This window comes from Panthera pardus, unplaced genomic scaffold, assembly GCF_024362965.1.
Source record: "Panthera pardus isolate Hobbes unplaced genomic scaffold, ASM2436296v1 HiC_scaffold_4, whole genome shotgun sequence".
In the NCBI taxonomy this organism is placed as follows: domain Eukaryota; kingdom Metazoa; phylum Chordata; class Mammalia; order Carnivora; family Felidae; genus Panthera; species Panthera pardus.
This window is the reverse complement of record NW_026526969.1, coordinates 11,933,399-11,960,084: the sequence shown is the minus strand read 5'-3', so window position 1 is coordinate 11,960,084 and position 26,686 is coordinate 11,933,399. Positions and strand designations below refer to the sequence as shown.

The 26,686-nt window shown below is 42.0% G+C and overlaps 1 protein-coding gene across 2 annotated transcripts in view; it reads right to left on the bottom strand.

Annotated features, from left to right (window-relative positions):
* RNF216 (ring finger protein 216) overlaps positions 1-22,223 on the bottom strand; it is a 144,450-nt gene extending 122,227 nt beyond the window's left edge. For both annotated transcript variants that reach the window (XM_053894083.1, XM_053894084.1), the window contains exons 1-3: positions 22,080-22,223; positions 9,161-9,292; positions 3,439-3,572 (exon numbers count right to left, since the gene is read on the bottom strand). In XM_053894083.1, coding sequence (XP_053750058.1) covers positions 3,439-3,572; positions 9,161-9,227 — 201 coding nt within the window. In that variant the 5' untranslated portion in view covers positions 9,228-9,292; positions 22,080-22,223. The remainder of the gene's footprint in view (positions 1-3,438; positions 3,573-9,160; positions 9,293-22,079) is intronic.
* Between the last annotated feature and the right edge of the window lie 4,463 nt (positions 22,224-26,686).

Below are 26,686 nucleotides of genomic sequence, written 5' to 3'. Positions count from 1 at the left end.
CCTTTCGGGATAATGAAAATGTCTTGAAATCGACTGTGTCGATCGGTCCAAAACTCTGTAAATTAACAACTACTGAACTGTACCCTTTTTTTTATAATGTTTATTCATTTTTTTGAGAGAGAGACACAGAGTGTGAATGGGGGAGGGGCAGAGAGAGAGGGAGACACAGAATCCGAAGCAGGCTCCAGGCTCTGAACTGGCAGCATAGAGCCTGACATGGGGCTCAAACTCACAATCTTGAGATCATGACCTGAGCCGAAGTCGGAGGCTTAACTGACTGAGCTACCCAGGCGCCCCTGAACTGTACGCTTTAAACGGAAGAACTGTATGGTATGTGAGTTAGATCTCAAAAAAGTTGTTTATAAAAAAATTTTTTTTTAATATTTGAGAGACAGAGACAGAGCGTGAAGCAAGGGAGGGGCAGAGGGGAAACAGAGACACAGAATCTGAAGCAGGCTCCAGGCCCTAGACCCTGAACTGTCAGCACAAAGCCCGACGTGGGGCTTGAACTCGCAAACTGTGAGATCGTGACCTGAGCTGAAGATGGATGCTTAACTGCCTGAGCCACCCAGGCACCCCATCAAAAAACCTGTTGTTGTTGTTTCTTATTACTAAGTTTATTTATTTGAGAGAGAGAGAGAGCAAGCTGAGGAGGGGCAGAGAGAGGGAGAGGGAGAGAATCCCAAACAGGCTTCACACTGCTAGCGAGGAGCTCGACGCGGGGCTCGAACTCACAAAACTGTGAGATCATGACCCAAGCGGAAATCTAGAGTCGGATGCTTAACTGACTGAGCCACCCACGCACCCAAAAAAGTTGTTTTAAAAAAGGAGAGAGAGAGATCCTATGTAGAAGTCCTGAAGAGAGCAATGTCTGCCAGCCTCCAGCTGCTCCAGTCCCCTGCTGCCCAGCTCCAGAACCATCTGACAACAGTCACATGAGCCAGAACCAACCAGCTGAGCCCTTCTCAAATTCCTGATCCACAGAAACAAACGACTGCAGCTGTCTTAAGCCATTAAGTTTTGAGGTGATACATTACATGGCAATAAGTAACCAGAATAATAATATAAAAGGATAAAAGAAGAATGAATAACTCAAGAAGTTAGTAAAAGGCCCATAAGATAAATGCTAAGGAAGTATGTTAAATATACTAAAGCAGAAGAAAAGCATTGAGGAGAAAAACAGAAACTGATTAGTAAGAAAACAAATGGTAGCACTATGAAATAAATGTCAAAGCAATTTCTTTGGTAAAAGAGTAAGAGAAGAGGGGAGGAAGGAAGATAATGGTTAGTTCATTAAATCAGGAAAAAGGGGATAAAACACAAGTACACAAAACAGAAAAGGAAAATGGAGGAACCATAGATCAGAGGATGTAGAAAGAACAGGTTACTTTGTTTTACTAAATACACTAAAAAACCTTGAAGAAATTATTTTGTAGGAAAATATCCATTATTATACCAAAAAACTGGTATTAAAAGTAACAGAAAATATAGACATGTCAATGACCACAGAGGAAGCTGAGATAGTTTCAAAGAACTGACCTCTAAGAAAAACAACAGCCCCAAATGCCTGTATGATAAATTCAGGTAACTCCAATGTTATTTCAAATAGTGTAACAAAGTACAGAAGAACAAAGAAAACTTCTAAATTCTTTTCATGAAGTCAGAATCAATCACGTTTATAAAAAACCTGTCAAGGATAGCACAGGCACACACATACACCCATGGGCCAATCTCACTTATGAGATCTATGAAGAAAACCTTAAGTAAAATCTCATCAAATGGAATTCAAGAGCATACTACCATTACATTACAATACTATTCCGAAGTAGTCTATCCAGAGACAGAATAATTTACCTTAACAGATGAAAGAAAATCCTATGATAATCTGCACAGATGCTGAAACAGAACTTGACAGAATTCTATATTCACTCATAATAAAAACTTAAAGTAGAGGGGCACCTGGGTGGCTCAGCTGGATGAGCGCCCGACTTCAGCTCAGGTCATGATCTCATGGTTTGAGTTCGAGCCCAACATCGGGCTCTCTGCTGTCAGCACAGGTCCTGCTTAGGATCCTCTGTCCCCCTTTCTCTCTGCCCCTCCCCCACTGACATTTTTTCTCTCTCTCTCAAAAATAAATAAGCATTAAAAAAAAAAAAAACACCTTAAAATAGATGGCTCCTTCCTTAATGTACTTTAAAAATGGTATCTCAAGCAAAAACCACCATCACAATTAGCGAAGAAACATTAGAAGTATTCCCATTTAGGGGAACCTGGGTGGCTCAGTCAGGTAAGCATCTGACTTCAACTCAGGTCATGATCCCACAGTTCGTGAGTTCGAGCCCTGCGTCAGGCTCTGTGCTGACAGCTCAGAGCCTGGAGCCTGCTTGGTATTCTGTGTCTCCCTCTCTCTCTGCCCCATCCCCACTCATGCTCTGTCTCTGTCTTAAAAATAAATAAAACATTAAAAAAAAATTTTTTTTAATGAATAGTAAAAAAATTTTTGTAAATAAAAAGTAAAAAAAAGAATTATTCCCATTTATGTCAGTTGGTATTTTTCTCATTTCTATTACCACTATTAAGGTATAATTTAATATAATTAGATAAGAGAAAAATATAAAAACTGGAAAGGGAGAAACTGCAAGTATCTTTATTTCCAGCGAGATCAGATGCCATCCCTTGAGAAGTTAATAGGGTCAACTGAAAAACAACTATAGACAATAAAAATAAGGTGACCTGAGTATGAAATTATCATAAAACCCAACAGACTCTTCAACTAAAAAAGAAAAATGGTTAAAAGGAACAGTGGGAAAAAAGATGCCATTTACAAAAGCGACAGAAAAGAGAAAATAACCAGAAAGAAACAACAAAAAATGTTTAAGATTTATAGTAAGAAAAATTCAGAACACTCTGGCTGAGGGATATAAAGGAAGTCCAGACCGAATGGAAGGAGAAAGTTAGAAAGGGTCAGTATTATAAAAATTGTTCTGTAAACTTAACAATAACATGTGTTCTGAATTTATCTACCTTTTGGAATTAGAAAAGCTGACCTCAAGATCTGTATAAAAATAGCACAAAAACATCCAGGATGATTCTGAAAAATGTAGAGTTACAAAGGGGAGATAAACACTACCTGATATTAAGACGCATGATAAGATTTAGTGATTACAACAATGCAGACTCATGCACAAAGAGAGCAATAGTGCAGAAGTCCGGAAACAGACCAAAACACACGGCCTCTAAAGCTATGGGGACACTGGGCGGGGTAAAAAGGTACTGTTCTCGGAGATGCAGGGTGACAGCACACATGCAGCGGCACAGGCTGCACGAGCGGTGCTCTCAGGCGTCCTACAAGGCCCTACCTCCCACTGCCCTGGGGCTGAAGAATCAGATCACTAACTTGCAATGATGCCTCATCAGGGTAAGTTTAAGAAAACTCACTTCCGTCAGGATGACATCATCATCCAGGTCCTCTTCGTCGTGTTGCTGAGGAGCTGGGGTGACCAGCATGGGAACCCCTTCCTCATCAGAGGAGTCAGATATGGTGATGGGTCCATCTCTGAGATTGATCCAGTCTAAAAGGAGGCAGAGAACACGTTTACCAGGAGGCGGGCACAACCACATTCAGTCTTTTAATTCAATTTTGGCATAAAAAGGGTCAAGCCTAAAGCCAAGCTACTGGTATATTAGCTTATCTCCTCAAGCAGCATGTGCACCCAAATATTAACAGCCAGGTTTCCATGGAGATCTTCGCAATAATACATTTTGGGAATCCGAAGAAATAATCTGACAGTATTATCCACTTTTTCTTATACAAGGTTGGAAAAATCTGTTGATAAAATCCTGACTGCAAATTTTTAAAAAGTGAAATCACGGTCTCCCCCTCATCTCTACTCCTCCCAGGGAATAAACATTGTTTTATTCAACAGATCGGTCTGAAAAAACTTTCACTCAAACACGGTAAAATTTCATTTAATATTTAAAATATCAAAATTTACTCACCTTAGACATAAACCTTAAAAATCATTTATGCAAACACAGTTGAGTGTTTTATTTTTTTTAATTTTTATTAGGAAAAAAATTTTTTTTTACATTTTATTTATTTTTGAGAAACAGAGTGAGACAAAGCGTGAGCGGGAGAGGGGCAGAGAGAGAAGGAGACAGAATCGGAAGCAGGCTCCAGGCTCTGAGCAAGCAGTCAGCACAGAGCCTGATGCGGGGCTTGAACCCACAAACTGTGAGATCATGACCTGAGCCGAAGTCGGACGCTCAACCGACTGAGCCACCCAGGCGCCCCACAGTTGAGTGTTTTAAACACCATTTAGCATCCATGACAGTAAACAATAGAACTTTCCTAATTTCCTTTTAAATACAACTCTCTGGATAACTATATGTTCAAAGTTTCTAACTTTTTTTTTTGTCTGAAGATAGAGCGTGTCCAATTTGAATTACTGAATAACACAAACTGTTAATTTTTTCCTGCCTGACCCATGGGAATGTTAAAGGTTAAAAGAAGCAACGAAGAGAAAATGCATTCAGTGTCCTAGAGAAAAGGTTAGGGGGGAAAAAAAAACCAAAACGAGGAAAGAGGCATCATCATTACAAACACTGAAATTTTTCCATTAAAGCTCTAATATCTTTCTCAAGGTTAATGCCTCATTTATTTTTATGGCACCCAACAATTTGAACAGCAATCTAAAGCCAATTATCTCACGTGACTCATCCCTGTGACAGAGCTGTGGGACAGCAGTTTAAAACAGGTAAGTCTGTAAAATCTAAGGTTCGACCTCCGAGGTCCAAGTCTCTGCTCTACCATATGCCGGCCATATGAGGCTATTATCTAACTTCAGCAAGCACCCGCTTCTCCAACATTAAAAAAGGTTAGTGCAGAAGGCTCAAACCCGCAGCCTGCAGGGGGGACAACCAACCAGAGCTGGCCTAATACATGCTGCAGAATTCTAGATTTTCCTGAATGTTCTCAATCATTATATGCCTTTGGTCATTTCCAGTCATTAAATGGCTGTTTTTGACAATTTTGTCTCATTTTATCACTGGTTTTGGGGAGAGAATTTGCCAAGCTCCTCGGCCACTCCAAAAACCCCACCCTGAGGAGGTCCATTGTGAAGAGACACTGAGGCAGAGTACTAGACACCAGGCACGGGGTCAAGAGAGGAAAGAGGTGCCCGTGAAATAGAGTAACAAACGAGGCCCTGGGTGCTTTCTGTTGCTTAGCTCCCAGAATGCTGGCAGCCGGTCTTAGATTCCATATGCAGGAAACTGTAGACTCCTCTCTGGAAGAACTGGTCCGAGAAAAAAAACACTTAAGAGACCACCTTGGAAGACCCAATGAAAAAGCTGGCTTGAAGCTTCTCACCTCATAGTGAGGTCCAATGGTTGGCAAAATACTCCCCCAGCACACCATGTATAAACACGTTAGCTTTGAAAAAAACAGTTTAAAAAACTAAAGTGTAACAAAGTCTACGAATCAAAAATATAACTTCATGAATTAATACAAAAGGCCCACAACTGGATGACCATCACCAAGGTCAGTAAATACAACATTTCGAGTACATTAAAAGCTTCCTGACTCCACAGACTAGTTGTGTTTGTTTCTGAGTACGCGTTCATTTCTGGCTTTCTTGCAAATACTGGTTCCACGTATCCATGTGGTGGCATGTGCAGTAGCTCTCTCTGCTATCCGCAGGCCAGCACGTGACAACATTACAAGTTATTTATTCTTCTGTCAATGGACTTTTGGGTTGGTTCCAGTCTCGGCAATTTTGGATACTGAACATTCTTACACACGTCTCTTGGTGTGCTCATTTCAGTTGGGTACGTTCTAGGAGCAGAAGAGCTGAATTATATGGGAAGCATATGTTCAATTTTAGTGGACGATGCCAAATGATTTTCCAAATTATGCCAATTTATATTCCCACCAGCAGTGTGGGATGGTACCTGCTACTTCCTGTCCTCACTGGAGCGTAGCCATGCTCATTCATTTATATATTATCTACAGCTGCCTTCACTTTTTTTAAAATAATTTTTTAGAATGCTTTTTATTTTTGAGAGAGAGAGAAAAATAAAGACAGAGAGAGAGAGAGAGAGAGAGCACACGTAGGTGAGGGGCAGCGAGAGGGGGACAGAGGATCCAAAGCAGGCACTGCGCTGACAGCAGAGAGCCCAATGCCCAATGCGGGGCTCGAACTCACGAACCATGTGATTGTGACCTGAGCTGAAGTCAGACACCTAACTGACTGAGCCACCCAGGTGCCCCTGCCTTCAATTTAACATATAGCTGAGTAGCTGCAACAGAGACCACATGACTTGTAAGGCAAAAATAGTGACTCGCTGGCTCTTAAAAGTCTGCTGAGCTCTGGTTTAGATTATTCAGTTAGATGAATCTCATGAGCTTCAAGATTGTATTTTCATTACCATGCAATTAAAAATATTTTCTAATTTCCATTGTGACTTTTTCTTTGAACCATAAATTGTTCTGAAGTGTATTCTTGTTTTCCACGTACAGGGATTTTCTAATTATATTTCTGTAATTGATTTACAGCTTAATTCCAGCATGGTTAGAGAACATCATCTATATGATTTCAATCCTCTGACTCTGTTTGGTGGCTCGAAATATGGTCAATTTCGGTAAATACATTGGGTGCAGTACCACCTATCTATTATGTCAAATTTGTTGATTATGTTCTTCCATGTTCTATATTCATACAAAAGTTTGCGTATGTTTGCATCAGTTAGTGAAAAATACATTTAAAATCTCCCACTCTGATTGTGGATTTATCCATTTCTTCTTTTAGTTCTGTCAATTTTTGCTTTTGACACCATGTTACTGAGTGTATAGAGGTTAGAAATGTTTTATCTTTCCAGTGCAATAACCCTTTTATCATTATGAACTCTATCTTAATATTACTACTTTGGGCTAAAATGTCTATTTTACCTGATAACACATAGACATACCAGCTCTTTTTTTGTGCTACGATTTGCATAACCCATCTTTTTTCATTCTTGTACTTTTAACCTTTATTTTACCTTCATTTTTAAGCCCATTTTCACTGCATATAGAATTCTAGGTACATACTACTCAGCAACTAAAAAGGATTTAATTACTGATACATGCAACATGGATGAATCTCAAACCACTCTGTTGGGCAGAAAAATTCAGGCATAAAGAGTACACACTGTCCGGTTCCATTTATATGAAGCACATCAGCGGTTTCCTCAGGCCAGGAGTGGGGTGAGGACTGACCACAGATGGGGCATAAAGGAACCTTTGTGGTATGACAGAAATGGGTGGTCTATGGGTACATTCATTTTTCAAAGCTCACCGAACTATACAATTAAAATGTGTGCATTTATTTAAGTAAATTATACTTCAATAAAGATGATTTAAAAATTAAAAAGAAAAAAACTTACAGGGGTTGGCACAATAAAAATTATGGTGAAAACACCACAGCTAATAAAAACAAAACAACTCTGCAGGCCTAAAAAAATATCCTCATGCTGGGTGCAAAATACATAAACCCTGTCTCACAGAAAAAAAATGCTTCCAAAGTCAGTAATTTCCTCAAAGGAATTAGATGTTCTGAAATTCTGTTCAAGTATATTTAAAACCCAGTTAAAACACTACTACAACATTAATTTGATATACATGTGGAAAAATTTTAGAAATGATCACATATACAAATTATAGCTAAGATTTAAAGCTTTCTCACTCACAGTGAATTATGGTTACACTCACTACCAAATTAGAATAAACTATTAATAAAATTCTAAAAAAATTAGTACTTCTTTTGCATTCATAATGTGCCTAGTTTAAGCATGTTAATTTATTTTTCTCAATATATTTGCTTAATAAGATCTGTTCAACTTCAAATGTTGTCTGAAAGCCAAATGTATATAACTTACACTCTACTGGGACAAAAATAATCTTCATAAGCACAAAACATTAATAGGAAAAAACAGCAACAAAAAATGGTATAATTTCTTCCATGGAATCTATACTTGTCAAATATACTTTTTCCCTACTCATCAGCATGAATTTTTTCCTTTCAGCCTAAGTGTAAATGTGAAGTAGGATTTGACAGAAAATTGCGTATGCGTTTAGGAATGTTACATAAATACAGGCTCCTTTCCCTTTAAGAATCAATGAACTTGCCCAAATGTTAAATACTGTAAAATGAATACATGTTCTAAAATTCCCTGTAAGGGGGTGCCTGGGTAGCTCAACTGGTTAAGCGTCCAATTCTTGATCTCAACTCAGGTCATGATCTCACAGTTTATGGTTTGAGCCCTGTGCTAATAGCGTAGAATCTGCTTGGGATTCTCATTCTCTCTCTCTCTCCCTCTCTCTCTCCCTCCCTCCCTCCCCGTCCTTTCCCTGGTGTCTCTTTCTCTCTCTCAAAAATAAACATTTAAAAATAAAATAAAATAAAATAAAATTCCCTGTAAGGCAACCAGAATCTCCTGGCAAAAAATGAAATCAAGCACCATATGAGGGGGCAAAAATGCTCCAGCATCACTTTCAGTACCTCTAGAGCATACAGGCCTGGAGGAGCCCTCCTTTGAAGACCCCATTTCTTCAAAAACAGAACTGCCACTGTTCCTATATTCCCACTTGACTTCCTAAGATCCAATGACTGCACATTCACAGCTCTTTTTGGCTTGCTCATTAATAGCTTATGAATCCAGTTGTGAGGAAACATTTTTAAACTTCATTCATGCCAGCAGGTATTACCATTTGACACAAAGTTTTAGACTGATGAGTCCATTACATCAGATGTTCTGATGTCTAAAAACGAAATGTCTCCGGGTTCTACGAGGTGCAAAATAGGTTCATTCCAAAGACTATGGGGGCGCCTGGGTGGCTCAGTCGGTTAAGCGTCCGACTTCGGCTCGGGTCATGATCTCGCGGTTCGTGAGTTCAAGCCCCGCGTCGGGCTCTGTGCTGACAGGTCAGAGCCTGGAGCCTGTTTCAGATTCTGTGTCTCCCTCTCTCTCTCTGACCCTCCCCCGTTCATGCTCCGTCTCCCTCTGTCTCAAAAATAAATAAACGTTAAAAAAAAAAAATTTGAAAAAAAACACAAAGACTATGTAACTGTAACATAAAAGAAGAAAGCAATGATGAAAGGAAGAAAGTGAGAACACTTACCTTGTCCCCGGTGGCAGTGAAAGTTGTTCAAGTGAATTACCTCTTCATTGTTGTTTCCCTCTGCCATTTTCAAACGCAGACATATACATACGTGCTTGCTAATATCTGAACATGGTGACTATTCAAAAGGGTCTGAAAAAGAAAAAAAAGAATACTAAGAATGAGGGATTATCGAAACTCTTCCCACATATTTGGTCAAGGTAGCATTCTAAGCTTATGGCGAAAATACCACTAAAGAAAATAATAAAAGAATGCATAACAAAAAAGGTAATGGTAGGGGAAAAGAATAATTAAAAAATAACTAATTATTGCAGAAGAACATATAAAAGAGGAATAAAGGATTAAAGAACACATGGAACAAATAAAGAATAAAAAAAATACACTTAAAAACTCCATTATAGCAACCTATAGAATGAGAGGAAATATTTCCAACTCATAATATCTGGTAAGGGGTTCAAATACAAAAATATACAAAGAACTCCTGCAACTCAACAGCCAAAACCAAGTAATCCAATTTTAAAATGGGCAAAGGACCTAAATAGACATTTTTCCAGTAAGATATTCAAATGGCCAACAGGTACATGAAAAGGTGCTCAGTATCACTAATCACCAGGGCAATGCAAATCAAAACCACAAGCTATCATCTGTGCTCTGTTAGAATGGCTATCGTCATGACCTGAGATGAAACCAAGAGTCAGACACTTAACTGACTGTGCCATCCTGGTGTCCCCACCAGAGAAATTAAGAATGAAAGGCAAGCCGACAGGAGAAAAAATCTGCAATACACATAACAAAGGGCTCCTATTCAACAAGTATGAAGAATGCTTACATGCTGATTGAAAAACAAACCAGACAACTTAAAGGAAAAATGAGCTAAAAGATTCGAACTCCCAATGTTGAGTACCTTGAGGAAACCCAAAAGGCCAGTAAACAAATGAAAAAGTGCCCAACATTATGAGACATCAGAGTAATGTAAACCGAAACCACAAAGGAATTCTGACAAGATGGCAGCACCACAGCTTTTGACCTAAGCTTTTATTTTCATCTAAAAACAAAAAATTCCAGGGCACCTGAGTGGCTCAGTCGGTCGAGCGTCCAACTTCAGCTCAGGTCATGATCTCACGGTTCATGAGTTCGAGCCCCACATTGGGCTCGCTGCTGTCAGAGTGAAGCCTGCTTCAGGGCCTCTGTCCCCCCCACCCTCCACCCCACCCCACCAGCGCTCTCTCTCTCAAAAATAAACATTAAAAAAAGAATTACAAAAATTCCAAGTTAGGAAAAAAAAAAGCTAAGAATAACTTAAACCCCAAAATATGAGCCCGTGAGGACAAATCACCAAGAGCCACATGATCTTTGAAGTACCATTTGTGCCTCAGAAAACACACGGAATCATTCAGACATGAGGATAAGCCCCAGACAACCAACAGGTATCCACTGAGAAGCACACAGGCTAATCTGAGAAAGCTGTGGACACCGGGAAGGGGTTTGCTCAGCTCAAAAGTGGGTGAATGCAAGGGATGCATGCTAAGGTGTGGGAGGAGTGAAGCAGCCCAGGACCCAGAAAGTTTCAAACCTGATCTAGCAGGGCTCCCTTACAAGATGAAAAGCTGGGAAGAGTGACATTGAGTAAAAAGAGACAACAGAAAGAAAGGAGAGAAGGCAGGTCTACATGAGAACAGAGGACAAAGCCAGGAAATCTCAAGAACCGAGGTATCGTATTTTGAACACTGCATGAAAAAGGAGTTCGGTGAAGCTAGAAAAGCTATCCCAAACTCCTCTCCTGGAAGTCCAAGAAAACCAATTTCATTACAAATGAGCAAAGAAGAGAGCTGATGTCAAAGCTCATATAAAGTTCTAAGAAAAACAAGCAAAACAACATCCCTATAATTAATGAATACATGCCAGGAAGAGGAGACAACCTAAAGGACACTAAAAAAGTACACAAGCCATAAAACAACATAAATCAGAACTAAAAAAACTCAAACGGAATGACAGCTCTCAGGAAAGAATTAGAAATAAAAGGAAAAAAAGCTTTAGGAGTGAAGACAAAATTAGAAGGAACACAAGTGTGAATGAACACAACACACACTGCTTAGAAGAACTAAAAGGTGAAAGGAGGAAAGTTTTAAATAGAAAAATAAAGAGACAAAGGAACAAATAATCAAGGCCAAGACTGTCGAACATAACAAACAGCAGCTCTTGAATAACTCAAAAGGGAAGAGAATACTAAAAACTGAAATGTAAAAAAAAATATTCCTAACGTGAAAATGTTGAGGGGCGCCTGGGTGGCTCAGTCAGAAGAACATCCAACTCAAGTCATGATCTCACAGTTCATGTTATCGAGCCCTGTGTCAGGCTCTGCCCTTACTGTACGAAGCCTGTTTGGTTTGCTCTCTGTGCCCCTCCCCTGCTTGTTTACATTCTCTCTTTCTCACTCTCAAAATAATTAAACTTAAAAAAAAAAAAGTTAAAAGACCACATTTTGAAACAACCCCGTATATACCTAAAACAAAAAACACCTCACCCAAAATGACAACCATCAAGACACATTCTAGTGAAATTACAGGACTTTAAAGAAAAGAGGTCCCTTTAGGACCTGGGCTTGAGACATACAAAAGAATGAAAATTAGATTAATAATAGACTTTGACAGTGATGCTTTATGCCATTAGAAAATGGAGTCAAATTCTTTTTTTAAAAAATGGGAGCCAGAGAACACCTGGGTGGCTCAGTCAGTTGAGCATCCAACTCTTGATTTCAGCTCAGGTCATGATCCCAGAGTTGTGGGAGTCCCTGAGTCGGGTTCCACGCTAAGTGTGGAGCCTGCTTGGAATTCTCTCTCTCCCGCTTTGCTCCTTCCCCTCTCAGTCTCTCTCAAAAAAAAATTTTTTTTTAAATGGGAGCCAGATATTTTCTATCCAGCAAAAATAATTTCAAAGAAAAGGGCACAAATTTATCAACATATAAGAACCTATGGAATATTGATTGCTTCTACAGGTCCTTCCTGAGGAATTGACAGAAAAATAAACTTCAGGCAACCAAAATGACTAAAGACACCACCACGAAGACTGGTAGTGAACATTAAATGTATAATTACTTGTAGCACAGAGATTAAATGCTAACTAAAATCTAACAATACAGTACAATTATAAAAACTATGGGGAGGGGAAGCATATGCAAAATTTTAAAGGAATGTAATCATATTGGTTGTGATGTTCTGAGACTTTCATTCTGATAGCTGTGTGCATATAAGATAAAAAAAACTAGTAGGAGTTATGGAATATTCTAGTTCTATTAATCCCTATGTCCTTGAGAATCAAGATTCTCCATGTAGAAAAAAGAAATTTTACTTATAGAGAAGTAAAACCCTAATAGTCTTAAACTTAAGTTATAAATACTAGTGTGAAGGAAAATATTTTAGTTCTGTACAAAAAAAAGAGAAAGGCCTGAAGAAAACAATTTATTTGTAGCAATCAGCATCTGTAGTGCCTAGATCATGGTCTTGATTTAAAAGTTTATTTATTTGGGGGGGGGGAGGGAGAGAGAGGGAGGGAGAGAGAGGGAGGGAGAGAGAGGGAGAGAGAGAGAGGGAGAATCCCAAGCAGACTCCACACCATCAGCACACAGCCCGATGTGGGGCTCAAATTCACAAACCGTGAGATCATGACCTGAGCTGAAACCAAGAGTCAGATGCTTAATCGACTAAGCCACCCAGGCGCCCCTAAGTTATGGTCTTGAAATACTATTTCCCACCAAAAGAAACCAGGGATTTTTGGGAGAAATTACTAATTCCATATCTGAAGCAAGAAATGTACAAAATGAGCCTACAACATCTTGTCCCATCACATATCACGGAAACTATCAAAAACTACCTATCAAAGACTGGGTCCTGTCAGAATAACTCAAAGAAAAAAAAAAGTTCTGAAGAGGTGCCCATTGGCCAAACATAGAACATTCTGAGCACCAATAAACATAATAATATGACATGACTCTCTGAAGAAAATATATACAAGAGAGTGTTCGTAATTATTAAAAAATTTTTTTTTAATATTTATTTTTGAGAGAGAGAGAGAGAGATAGATAGAGAGAATGCAAGTGGGTTGGGGCAGAGAGAGAGGGAGACACAGAATCAGAAGCAGGCTCCAGGCTCTGAGCTATCAGCACAGAGCCCGACACGGGGCTCAAACCCACGAGCCATGAGATCATGACCTGAGCCGAAGTCGGACACTCAACTGACCGAGCCACCCAGGTGCCCCAATAATTTTTTTTTAACAGGTCATTTTCACAGTATGATATCAACCGATACATTATCTTTAAAATTGGTAAAATCAAGGCACAGATTCAGGTATTTTCTTGTCTTTCCTCTATAAACTATAAATCACTGGATAACCAAATAGAGCGTAAGAAAATGGTTTCTTTATAAAAGTATTCCAATATCAATTAAAAAATTCAATTAAGATACGATCATTTTGTAATCCTTAATGAATTACTGGATCTAGACCTTGCAAATCACTGGCTGCTAACATCACAGAGACAAGACAAAAGCGCATTCTGAGAAAAGAACACACTAGCTACAGCCTTGTGAAAGAGACTGAACCAGAGTTTGGTGAAGGATTTGGACTCAGCCACATTTTTAGAATAGAAGCTCGAGGAAAAAAATGAAATTTTGAATTGCACCCTAAGTATGCAATCCAGACCATGTATCCTCAATGGGAGTGCTTCTGCAAGAGTGTGAAAAGACCTTAAGGTGTTACAATGGCTTGACTCTTCAAAATTCAGTTTCACCCAGCAAAATCTTATTCCTTAGTAATTAATGGGGAGGGTTAGGGGGAAAAATTGTCTAAAAAGGCTCTCTCTATAGGGGAATGATAATTTCTTAGAAGTCTGATGAACACATATTTAGGCTCTGTGAAACTACGGGTCAAACAGTTCAGGTTCAACAACATTTAAGTTATAAGGAAAAAAGAAAAGGAATGGAAGAAGAACCTTAGATTTAAAACATACATCAAATCTTTATTTTTTTAATCTTTTTTTTTAAGTTTATTTATTTTTGACAGAGAGAGAGAGAGAGAGAGAGAGAGAGAATGTGTGTGTGTGTGTGTGAGCATGAGCTAGGGAGGGGTAGAGGGAGAGGCAGACAGAATCAGAAGCAGGCTCCAGGCTGTCAGGACAGAGCCTGATGCGGGGCTTGAACTCACAAGCCGTGAGACCATGACCTGGGCCGAAGTCGGACACTTAACTGACTGAGCCACCCAGGCGTCCCATATGCATCAAATTTTTAAAATGCGTTTATAATACCTAGGGATGTACTCTTGGATGATAAAACCATAGAGAAATACAAGAAAATGACTATAAAAGTCAGACTAATAATTTTAGGGGGAAGGAATGAGTTATGATCAGGACACGATATGTGGGAGGGTGCTGGGGTGGTCTACTTTTTAAACTGGGTGGTGAGTACAAGCATCTTATAATTCATTACGCCATACATTTGTTTTATGTGGTTCTAAATATGGTGTTTTAGGGGCACCTGGGTGGCTCAGTCGGTTGAGCGTCCGACTTCAGCTGTCATGATCTCACAGCTCGTGAGTTCAAGCCCCATGTTGGGCTCTGTGCTGACAGCTCGGAGCCTGGAGCCTGCTTAGGATTCTGTGTCTCCCTCTCTCTCTGCCCCCTAACCCACTCACATCCTGTTTCTGTCTCTCTCAAAAATAAACATAAAAAAAATTCATTTAAATATGGATGTTTCATTTTGAAGGGTAAGAAAACCCTCACAAGATATTATATACCCACAGAATTGCTAAGGGGCACCTGGGTGGCTCAGTTGGTTAAATGTCTGACTTCAGCTCAGGTCATGATCTCATGGTTCGAGAGTTTGAGCCCCGCATTGGGCTCTGCGTTGACAGTGAGGAGCCTGCTTAGGATTCTCTCACCCTCTCTCTGCCCCTCCCCTGCTCACTCACTCAAAATAAATAAAAAATAAACTTAAAGAAAAACAATATGACAAAGTCTGATACTTTATCATAAATTGTAGTGGAAGATGATATGCTCTGACCCAACAGCCCACCACTAGCAATCTAGATTATAGAACTATTGCTTATATGCACCAGGTCTATGTATATAAGAATGTTCACAGCAGTATTTTTCTTTTTTTTCTTTTTAACGTTTATTTATTTTTGAGACAGAGAGAGACAGAGCATGAACGGGGGAGGGTCAGAGAGAGGGAGACATGGAATCTGAAACAGGCTCCAGGCTCTGAGCTGTCAGCACAGAGCCCGACATGGGGCTCGAACTCATGGACCACGAAATCATGACCTGAGCCGAAGTCAGCCGCTTAAACGACTGAGCCACCCAGGCACCCCGGCAGTATTTTTCTAAGAGCCAAAAACTAAAAAGGACTCACACCAACGAAGGAATGGACAGATATCCAGTGCTATGTTCACACAATTAAAAACGATACAAAAAAAACCCCCAAACTATTGTGAAGTCACACACACAACATGGATGGACCCCAAGACATAAAGGTTGAGTGAAGGAATCCAGACACAAGAAAGTATGTATTGAATGACTTCATTTAGATAAAGTTTAGTTTAGGCACAGGCCCAAGCTCAGTCTGGGGTGAAACTTCTTTGTGTGTACTGTATTTCACAATAGAAAAGTTAGGCAAACAAAAGCCATTATAAGAAAAAAAAAGAAAAAGAAGTGGTTGCCTCTGTGAAACAGTAGTTGGGGCGTCATGAGGGGAGAACTACTTTTAAATCTTCCTGCACTTTGATTTTTGAGCCATTTTCTTGCTTTAATTTGATGGACGTTAGGAAAATGAAAATAATTAAGAACGAAAGGAGGACAATTCTAACTGCCATGGGGCCCTTTTAGTCCCAAGATCCTATCTATAACCCACCCACTCAATGTTTTTCCTTCTAAGAAAATCTCAATTTTCTTTGCCTTCCTGGGAGAAACCACGTGCTTTAGAGAAAGTAGGTCCCCAGACCCTGGCTTCTCATTAAATGATGTCTACAAAGAATTAAAAGTCAAATTAACATTAGAATTTTTCCAACTTAGAGAATACTAAGTTGTGTATCAAGACTTTTTAAGTCTTACAACAGAATTCTCTGGTTATCTATACCTGGACAAAGGTAACTCAATTTTTAAAAATTACAAATCTCACTTGAAATAATAATTAGGACATCATTTACAAAGAGCACAGGAGAAAGGTAAGAGCTCTGATGTCAAATTTGAACTGCCACCTATTCAAGAACTTTACTTTTCTTCCAAATACAATTTTTTAAAAGTATTCTGAACACTTAATTCTACTAGTCAAGTTTCTTATTTCACCACAAAGTTCCTTCAATTTTACGACAGAAATCCAACAGAAATGTGATTCATTTTACATCTACCTAATTTAGTTAAAATGTCAAACTTGTGGTTGAACAGATTACTTGTGGTGCTTTAAGAGCAAGATTCCGCACAAACGAGTGGTACATAAAAAGACCCCAAGTTGCAGTGAGAAAAGGAGTCTGACAACAGAACTCCTCCTCCTGACTAGCTTCTCTGCAAAGGTCATGTCCTCTCATTCAGGCTTCAGATTAAACTACCTAAGCATGAATGCTGGTTTCACCATTTAGTCAATCAGTGACTGCATAAATTGCTTAATTTCTTCGACCTAGTTCATTTGTGAAATGAGAATAGTGGTTTTAAGATGAACTGCATTAAATATATAAAGTGTTTAGCACGGTACCTGGCACACAGCAAGTGTCACATTATGACTGTTATTTCCTATGAAATGAAAACAGCTATTCTTACCTTGTAAGGCTGTGGTGGAAGACGAAATCAGAGGCCATTTGTAAATGGTAAATGCCAACAAAACAAGAATTTTGTTATCCCAAGCACACAGATGTATAGTGTTTATTAATTAGTCGGTGATACATACAAACGTTGGGGGAGGGAAGGGCTTTATTTTCCTTTTCCAGGTTAATTTTTACTAGTTTTATTAGAACTATTCACAGTTAAACTTTTACTTCTTTCTATAAGAAACTTCATTTTTTCTGTGAAAGTAGGTTCTTGATCAAACAGCTGAAGAAAATGGTTAAATAAATGTGGAATCCAGAAATTGGAAATGCTACCTAAGAGAGTATTTTATCTTGCCTCTTCCTCGTATTGTAAAAATTTTCATATGTACGTTTATGACTATACTCTATAGTCAGTAAGGCAGTTGATGCTTCCAAGCCAGAACCAAAAATTAGCATATATTTCATCACTTCATTATTCCGCGGAGAATCTTATGTAGTACTACTATATACTAAGGAAAAACTTAACAAAATTAGATGACAATTCTGTGTTTTCTTCTGCCTCCTACAACTATTTTTCAAATCCCCTTCTTTTCCTTGGCTGGATGTATCAACATATGAAAAAGTCCACATCTGAATCATGTTCTCCACCATGTTCTTGACTATCTTATTCATAGCTGTATTTCCTGCATCTCACACAGTGGCTGAATGAATGAGTGGCTCCAAAAACATCTTCCTCTGTCAGAGTCCGGAGCTGTTCAACAGAGCCATACAGAACCAGAGTCTGATTAAGGGACCACAATCAGTTCATCAGGATTTTCTTCAACTATAAATAATCTTCTCATTCTTCTATTCATGTTACATCTCCATTTTTCCTTCTACAGGTTCCTAATATAATACTGCATGGTCCTGGGGTTTTGTAGTGTTACCACTTTCCAGAGTAATCTCCAGCAATGTGTCGGTCACTTCTGCAACACTGATTTTGGGGTAATAAAAGATATTTCCCACTTAACGAGTTAATCTTTTTGGCCACTCCAGAGGAAGGTGGGCAAAGCCGAGCCAGGCATAGTCTGGGAGAAGCTGACATGCCCATGTCATACCGCTCCACAGCACCTCTTCCCAGAACGGTTTCTCAAGGGTCTATAAGTGATTATTGCTCTTCATTCACATTCTAGCTTCTCATCTTAACCACTATTTGGATATCTATTTATTGTAAGTCTGTACTAACAGTTAATCAGCATTAAATCAACAAAACAAAAAGTGAGTGAGGTTATTACTAAGTATTAAGTTTCACGCAGTTATACTTTTTTGCTTTCTTATACGTTCTGACTTTTCTATACGATAAAGAGTTCAGCAAATATTTATTATGTTCTTGCCACATGGTATAAAAAAGTTGTTATGCGTCACAGGAAAACCCAACGTGGATCTTGCCTCAAAAAACTTGGGGGAGTCCGGACAGTGAGAGAAACTACGCACACAATTAAGTACACTACAAATTAGCACAACAGAATGAAGTCTTTGTGCGATAAAGACACTATCCCAGTTGGGAGAGGGCAGATAGTTAGGGAAGCTTAGCCAAGATAGCTGTATTTAAGCTAAACTGAATGCTGTGCTAGTTCCAAACTTTGCTTTTAAGATAACTTTTTTTTTTAATGTTTATTTATTTTAAGAGAGAAAAAGGGAGAGCAAACGTGTGTGCTCGCAAGCAGGGGAGGGGCAGAGAGAGGAAGAGAGAATCCCAAGCAGGCTCCCCGCTGTTGGCACAGAGCCCAGTGCAGGGCTGGATCTCAGGAACCACAAGACCATGACCTGAGCCAAAATTCAGAGCTGGACGCTTAACCAACTGACCACCCCCCCCCCCCCCCCCCCCCCGGTGCTCCTAAGAGAACAGCCACTTCCGCCTAGGGCTCCTGGAGCCCAGAAACACCATTAAGAATTCTGACTCCCCTGCTGGAGAGATCACACGGAAAGCCCTAACTTCACGTGGAGAGAGAAAATGTGGCTGAGCCCAGCCTCCCAGTAGTCCCTGACAAGGCATGGGAGTGAAAAAGCACTTTGGAAGTAGAACCTCCAACCCTACCACCTCTACTAGCAACATGTGGATCAGGAAAAAACAGCCCAGGTTAGCCCTTCCCAATCTCCTGACTCACAAAATTGCCAACAAATAAAACTGTATTAAGTGACTAGGTCTGGGGGTGGTTTGTTATGCATCTATGGATAACTGAAGCCCGGCTCAAATTTTATTTTCTAACCAATGGAAAGCAATGCACAAAGTTGTACTTTAGGAAAATCAACCTCACTGCAATATGAAGACTGTACAAATATCTGGTACCAGGAAACCCAGAAAACAAGAGGCAGTGAAGTATGAACTAGAGATAACAGTAAGCAGGACGAGGGAAAAAATACGATACCAACCACAGTTAGATTCTAGAGGACTTCTGTATGTAAACAGCCATCGGGAAAGAGGAAGAAAGGAGTCAAAGTTGACCTAGATGTTGGGTGACTGGAGGATGGTGATACTATTAAAAACAAGGAAGGTAGTAAGTTCAGAATAAGAAAACACAATGTGCACAAATTTTAACATGTAGACAAAATGGCTCAGTCAGGTGAGCATCCGACATTTGATTTCAGCTCAGGTTATGATCCCAGCGTCATGGGACCAAGACTTGTGTTGGGCTGCAAGTGAGCATGGAACCCTCTTGAAATTGTCCGTGTCCCTCTCCCCTGCTTACTTGCGCTCTCCCTTAAAACAAAACAAAACAAACCAAACCCTCTTGTTAGTCTTTCTACAATAGGAAACGTTTTAAACCAAAAATGAAACTCAACGATCTTCCGTGGGTGCACTAAACAGTTTAACATATTAACCTTAAAATTTTCCTCAAATGTCAACTGAAAATTGGTTCAGAAATTAGATTAAGCAAGCACATCCTCATCCACAAGAGGGAAAAAAAAAATCAATGTTTTCAATGATTTTTTTACAGTTCAATCCTCCATGAACTCATGAATACAGTGCCCCTGCTACCCCACAATGCCTCCAGGTTCTACCCTCTGATGTATTTTCCTATACCACTAAGGGTTTTTTTGTTTTCGTTTTTTTTTTTAAATCACAAAATCTCATCATGGTAGAACCAAAATCTCATGGCCTGTGAAATGGTGTCTCGCATGATCCTTGCTGACCTAGCTGACCTCACCTGACACCTCTCCCCCATTCACCATTCTGCAGGGACAATGGTTCAGGCCTTTGAACATGCCATGCTTCTTCCTCCCTCTGGTTGACTGATGACTTTTCACTGCCTCCCGGACCAAATTAACTCCATTCATCCTTCAGTTTCTCATTTTAAACGACTTCCTCAGATAAACCTTTCCTGACCATCCCCAATGACAACATATCTCACCCCTTCAAAGTGGCTGCCACAATAACCTACACTTACTTGGGAAGCTATGTTACATCGCTATCTCCTCTGCTAACATCAGTTCCAAAATCGTAGGACCCTGCAGCTTATTCATTCCATAGCTACAGGACATAGCACGCTGCCTGGCACAAAGCAAATACTCCAGAAGACCTTTCTGAAAAAACATCATTTACAGACATAGCAGAACAATTAGAAATACGAACTATGGAACCAAACTGAGTTCGAGTCCCAGCTCTGACCCAGTTCTGTGACTCAAGAAGTTATTTTTCAGCACCTCATTTTCTTCCTTTTTAAACCAAGGACAATAACAGAACCCCCATCATTGAAGATTAAGAGAGTTTTAAAGAAAATGCTTAAAACGGTGTCTAGCACATGGTTAGCGTCATGTTTTGTCTCACTGACAATGAAGATAAAATAACACTGCCAGGCAGGAGAATTAGTCCTGAGGTCTGCAAATATCTCAACACAGTCTAGAATATAGTGAACGCTCGTTCAATAGTAGCTATCGGAGTTGGCAAACACAGGCTCACTCAACTACCTTATTTCATAAACTTGCAGTCTCCTTGACTCGTATCTCAACTTCCTTTATCAGATTCCTCCAGAGGGGCTGGAAGGCTTCTTTCGCGTGCTGCCGCTAGGCTCTAGTTAAGAGTTAAGGTGATCCAAAAATCTGGTCCCAGGCTCCCTAGCTGTTTCCTCCAGTTCACGCCACCCCCTGCCCCCAGCCCCAATAAATTACCTATAATAATAATAAACGGAACAAAGCAAGGTTGTTTCTTTGCGGTCTTCAGGCAAGCGTGCAAGACTGAGGTCGGTCCTAAAATCTTCCCTGTCCTCTCCCAGCTCCCAGCAGGGTACAAAAATCTTCTCTTTGCATTAGCAGAGTGCCTAGGACAAGCTGTACCCAGGAACTTATCACACGGTATTGGGAGTTATTTACAAGGCCCCCTGGCTGGTTTATATCGGACCCTGCCGGCGCTCAGGGAGCCCTCGCACGAGACTGGAGCGGCCCGAAGTTTTGAGACGAGCGTTCCACACAGCATTCAGCCACATCCCACGCGGGAACAGCGGTCTCGTTCACTGCGCGGCGCTCCAGGTACATTGGACGGGTTCGCGTTCCCCGCGCTGCAGAGGGTTTTGACGCACTTGGATGTCCCCGCAAGGGCTGGGGGGCGGGGGGGGGGAGTCGCCGGCTTTCTCGAGAAGAGAGCCCTCCTGAACCGAGTCGGGAGGGTTTGGGACCGAGGCCCGGCGCCCCTAGGCCGGGGGCGCCGGAGTTCAAAGTCATAGGGCATCGCCGCCCGCGCGCTCCAGGCCGCGCTCGGCTCCACGGACGCCGCCTCCCGCGAGGTGCCGCCGGGGAAACTCGGTCTTTCGGCGCTTTCGCCTTCGCGCAGCAGGCCCGGGGCCGGCCCGCGAAACTTCCCGAAGTGGCGGGAGCGGGGGAGGGTCCGCCGGCCGCCTGCGCCTTTGTGGCTCCCGCCTCGCCGCCGGCCCCACTGCTCGCGTCCCTCGGCGGCGCCCCGCGCGGCCCCGGGCCCGCTCGCGTTGGGGCGGCCGCCGGGCCAGGCCCGCGCCCCCGACTCCTCGGCCCCGCCGCCCCTCACGGCCGAGGCCCCCGCCCCCGCCCCCACCCCGGGGCTTAATGGAGGCGCCGGGCGGAGACGCCGCTCGCCTCACACGGCCTGCCGAGGAGCTGGACGCGCCCCGCGGCCGACACTTACTCGCCACTCAGCTCGCCGGCTCGCCAAGCGGGCTCGGCGGCCTCTGTCGCCGCGGCTTTTAGTCACCGGGAGCGGCCGCCGACAGCTTCGTCGCCGCCGCCTCCGAGGCTGCCGCTGCACTCCTTCCGGCCCCGCCGCGGCTTCACCCCGCGCCTGCGCACAGCGCCCCCTCCCGACTAATGACAGGAAGAACCATAGAGGCACGCCGGGTGCTAGGGAGGAGGGACCTGGGGAGTAAGACCATAGAGAGGGACGCCTTTCCGCTCACCACCCAGGGAGTCTTGACTCCCCCACGGGGTGGGAGGATGAAGGAAACCGAGGTACCCTTCCCGCCACCCTAGGAAGTGTCGCCATCTCCCTAGAGATGAATAGGTCGGGGTTGGAGGTGGAGGTGGGCAGAAACAGGTGCCCGTGAAAATCCGCTGGATGTGCATTCGTTTGCACCCCTTGCCTTTGGCAAGTCATTCATTCGATACGTATTTTCCGGAGAGGTTCCTGTCAGCCAGGCACTGTTCTAGGAATTGGGGATACAACGGTATGGAGGGTCCCTGTTCTCCTGAAGCTTATGTTTTAGCGGCGGGGATATAGCTAGGGAACTCGCTAACTAGTAAACTAATGAACTAAAACACTGGTTCGGGCAGAAAGTGTTCAGGGAAAGAAAAAAAAAAACCACGCATAGGAAAAATAAAGCAGCAAAAGGGATAAAGCGTGATGTGATGAGGATACCGGTGTGGTCGGGGAGTCTTCTGAAGAGGGGACATTTCAGCAGAATACGGAATGACGTAAGGAGGTGAGAGCGATGGTGACCACCTGGAGGAAACACACTTCAAGCACATGGGAGATGCCTGGCGTGTTAGAAAAACAGCGAGCCTGCAGTGCGGTGAGTGAGACGAGTGTGGTAGGGAATGGGGGTTGGCCAGGCGGTAGGGGGCCAAATCATAGGTCTTTTTTTTTTTAAATCTGTATTTGTTTATTTTGGGAGGGGGGGGAGGGACAAAGAGAGGAGAGAGAGAATCCCAAGCAGGCTGCACATTGTCAACACAGAACCCCACATGGAGCTCCATCCCACCAACTGTGAGATCATGAGCCCAAATCAAGAGCTGGATGCTTAACCGAATGAGCTCCTCAGGTGCCCTCATAGAAACTCTTGATAAGAAATTTGATTTAAAAAAAAATTTTTTTTTAAATCTATTTCGAGAGAGACAGCGTGAGCAGGGGAGGGGTAAAGAGAGAACAAGAATCGCAAGCAGGCTCCTGCCTGCCAGCACGTAGCCTGATGCGGGGCTGGAACTCAGGAACTGTAAGATCATGATCTGAGCTGAAACCAAGAGTTGGACGCTTAACCGACTGAGCCACCCAGGCGCCCCAGAATCTGGATTTTCTTCCAACTGTGATGGGAAGCCACTAGAGAATTGGGAATAGACGTGTGGGCTGATTTTTCCGGGAACGTTTTCCAAAGATGACCCTGGTGGCTATTTGAACAACAGACTCAAGAGAGCTCAGAGTAGAAGCAGGAATGTGTTAGGAAGCGATCGCGGGAGTCAAAATAATTATTATGTGATGGTGACTTTAACTAGGATGGTCAGGAAGGAGGTGGTGAGAAATAATCACATTAGGGATTGTTTGTTTTTTGTTTTTTTTTTTAGGTAGAACAGAGACGTTTGCAGGTGGATTGGATGTGAGGTGAGAGAGAAAGGAATCAAGGGTAACCACAAGGTTTTTGGCGTGTGCAACTGAGTAAATGGTGGTTCCATTCACAACTAGGGGGGGAAATTTGGAGGGACAGGTTTTGGTCGGCCTAGGAAGAAGTGAACGTGTTTTGGACGCATTAAATTGCCAGCTAGACCTTCAAATTGAGATGTCAATAGGCAGTTGGATATATGAGTCTGAAGCTTCAGAAAGACAGGATAACTGAGGCTAGGGATTTACAATGGGGGGGTCACTGAGATATGGATAATGTATAAAGCCATGGGACTGGCTATACTCATACCTAGGGAATGAGTAGACAGAGGAGAGAGGACGGAGCTCAGGGTCACTTCAACGTGTGCCATGTAGAGGAGGGTGCTGAGGAGGAAAGCCCGGTGAAGGAGAAGGAAAACCAGGAGCGTGTGATATCTCAGAGGCCATAGAGACAAAGTGTTCCAAGAAGGAGGAAAATTATCGGTGTTGACAGATGCTGCTCAGAGATGCAATACGATGGAGCTGAATCTCAGGGAAACCAGAAGGAGGGACATTGGCTGAGAGTGAGGCCGGGGACAAGATCTTGCAGTTTTGTAAAGGAGAGAGACAGGATGAGCTGAATGCTGTGGCCTTGCTGGCTCTGGAGTTCTGTGGTCAGAGATTTAAAGTGAAGCCAGGCAGCAAGGATATGGGGCTTTCTCCAGCCACCCACCTAGATGCAGGGGGAAGAAAGGAGCTGGAGACTGGGTCAATGAGAGGTATGCTTGACATTGAGATTTTGGAGATGATGCAGTTGTTGGTAACGATGAGCCCAGGGATCGCTGAAGCCCCACGACGAGGGTGCCTGAGGTAGAGAGGAGGCGTAGATCATCGAAGGGCAGGGATTAAGAAACGAAGGGCTGGGTGAAGATAGATTATATAACAGGATATTAAATCGTCAAGAAAGATGTCAGAAACAGAGGTGGGGCGTGGAATAAGACAGTTCCTAAAATCTTCAATGAGTGAGGAGGACTGACCAGCAGCCCAGCAGATAGTTGCCCAGGAAAGAGGGTGGTATGGTCCCAGGGCACGTGCTTTGACGATTCAGTTAATCGTCGTTGTTGTTTTTGATTTGCTGGCCCTGCTCCATCTTCTCAAGATGTCACAGAGGAGCCCACACCTGCCCTGTCACCGAACCACAAAACAGCAGAGCAGAAAAGGGAACAGCCTTTAACAAACCTCAGACTTTTGAGCAGTATGGGAATATCACAATTTTTGCCTAAGTGACCTATTGCCTGTAAGTAATAGTTTGTTCTTTAGACGGATTCATTTTTCATCAAAATATATTTTTAAAATTTTTTTATGTTTATTTATTTTTGAGCGGCACGTGTGCACGGGCGCGCGCTGCGCGCGCGCGCACACACACACACACACACACACACACACACACACACAGTGTGGATGGGGGAAGGGCAGACAGAGAGGGAGACACAGAATCCGAAGCAGGCTCCGGGCTGTCAGCACAGAGCCTGATGCGTGGCTCAAACCCACAAACTGTGAGACATGACCTGAGCCAAAGTCAGACGCTCAACCAACTGAGCCACTCAGGTGCCCCAAAATATATTTATTTTAAAAGGGAAGCCTCATTTCCCTCTATAAATAGAAAACAAGTCTCACTCTCCATAAAGCAGAAAGTGACCATAAAAATAGGTTCCAGGAAATAAAACAATGTTACTGACTTCTTTTTTTCTTTTTTTTTTTTTAAGTTTTTAATTTAATGTTTATTTATTTTTGGAGGAAAGAGAGAGAGAGAGACAGAGCGTGAGGAGGGGAGGAGGCACAGAATCCAAAGTAGGCTCCAGGCTCCGAGCTGTCGGCACAGAGCCCGACGTGGGGCTCGAACCGGGAGATCATGATCTGAGCCAAAGTCAGACCCTCAACCGACTGAGCCACCCAGGCACCCCTGTTCCTGACTTCTTAAAAAGTTATAATTAGAAGAAAGCAACCAATAAACCAGCCAACCAATAAACTAAGAAACCAACCAATAAAATACAAATAAAAATGAAAATCAAGGTGTGAAACATAGAACTGAAAGTAAGCTTCCTTAAGAGAAGGATGGCAACCTGATACTTACATAACACCGTATGTTAACTAATTGGAATTAAAATAAAACTAAAAAAAAAGAAATTAGGGGGGCCTGCATGGCTCAGTTGGTACAGCGTGTGACTCTTGATCTTGGGGTTGTGAGTTCGAGCCCCACGTTGGGTAGTACTTAAAAAAATAAAATAAAATAAATTTTAATTTAATTTAAAAAAAGAGAAGGATGGAATAGTTTGTGAGCGGTCAGCAGTATTAAGGGATTTTTGCTCCATATTTTTATTATAAGGAAAAATGTTCTATGTCAATAAGAGGAGTCACTTTTTTTTTCTTTTTTTGCTTTTAACGTCAACCAGCACCCAAAATCAGAAAGGGCAGAAGAGATCTGCCTGCAGACAAAACTATTGCCCAGAAGCGATGCTTTGCTACTTTCCTGGGAAGACTTTTCCCATCTATGGAAACTCGTCCCATGTGTATTGGCTATACTTCCGTGCAGTTATGGTGGAAGGTATGCAACATAAGAGCACTCTGAGCCTTCCAGAAAGCTGGGGTATAATTCATACACCTCTGTGAGTCATTGCAGCCCTGCCTCCTGTATTTCATTTTCTGGTTACAATTAGTTTAATGTGCCTGCCACCTGTAAAATCATTTATAATCGTAGAGGACTGCCATTTCCACACTCTGTATATCATCGTCACTCCCAAGAGCTGTGAGTATTGCCATCGGTTTTATCTCGATGAAGCCGTGCTAGTCTGGCCATGGAGGAAATTATTCCTGAACTCGATCTGCTTTCAGAAGCAGTAATTTCCTGCTATTCTAGCGCATTGCTTTTTTTTTAAAATCAGTGTTAT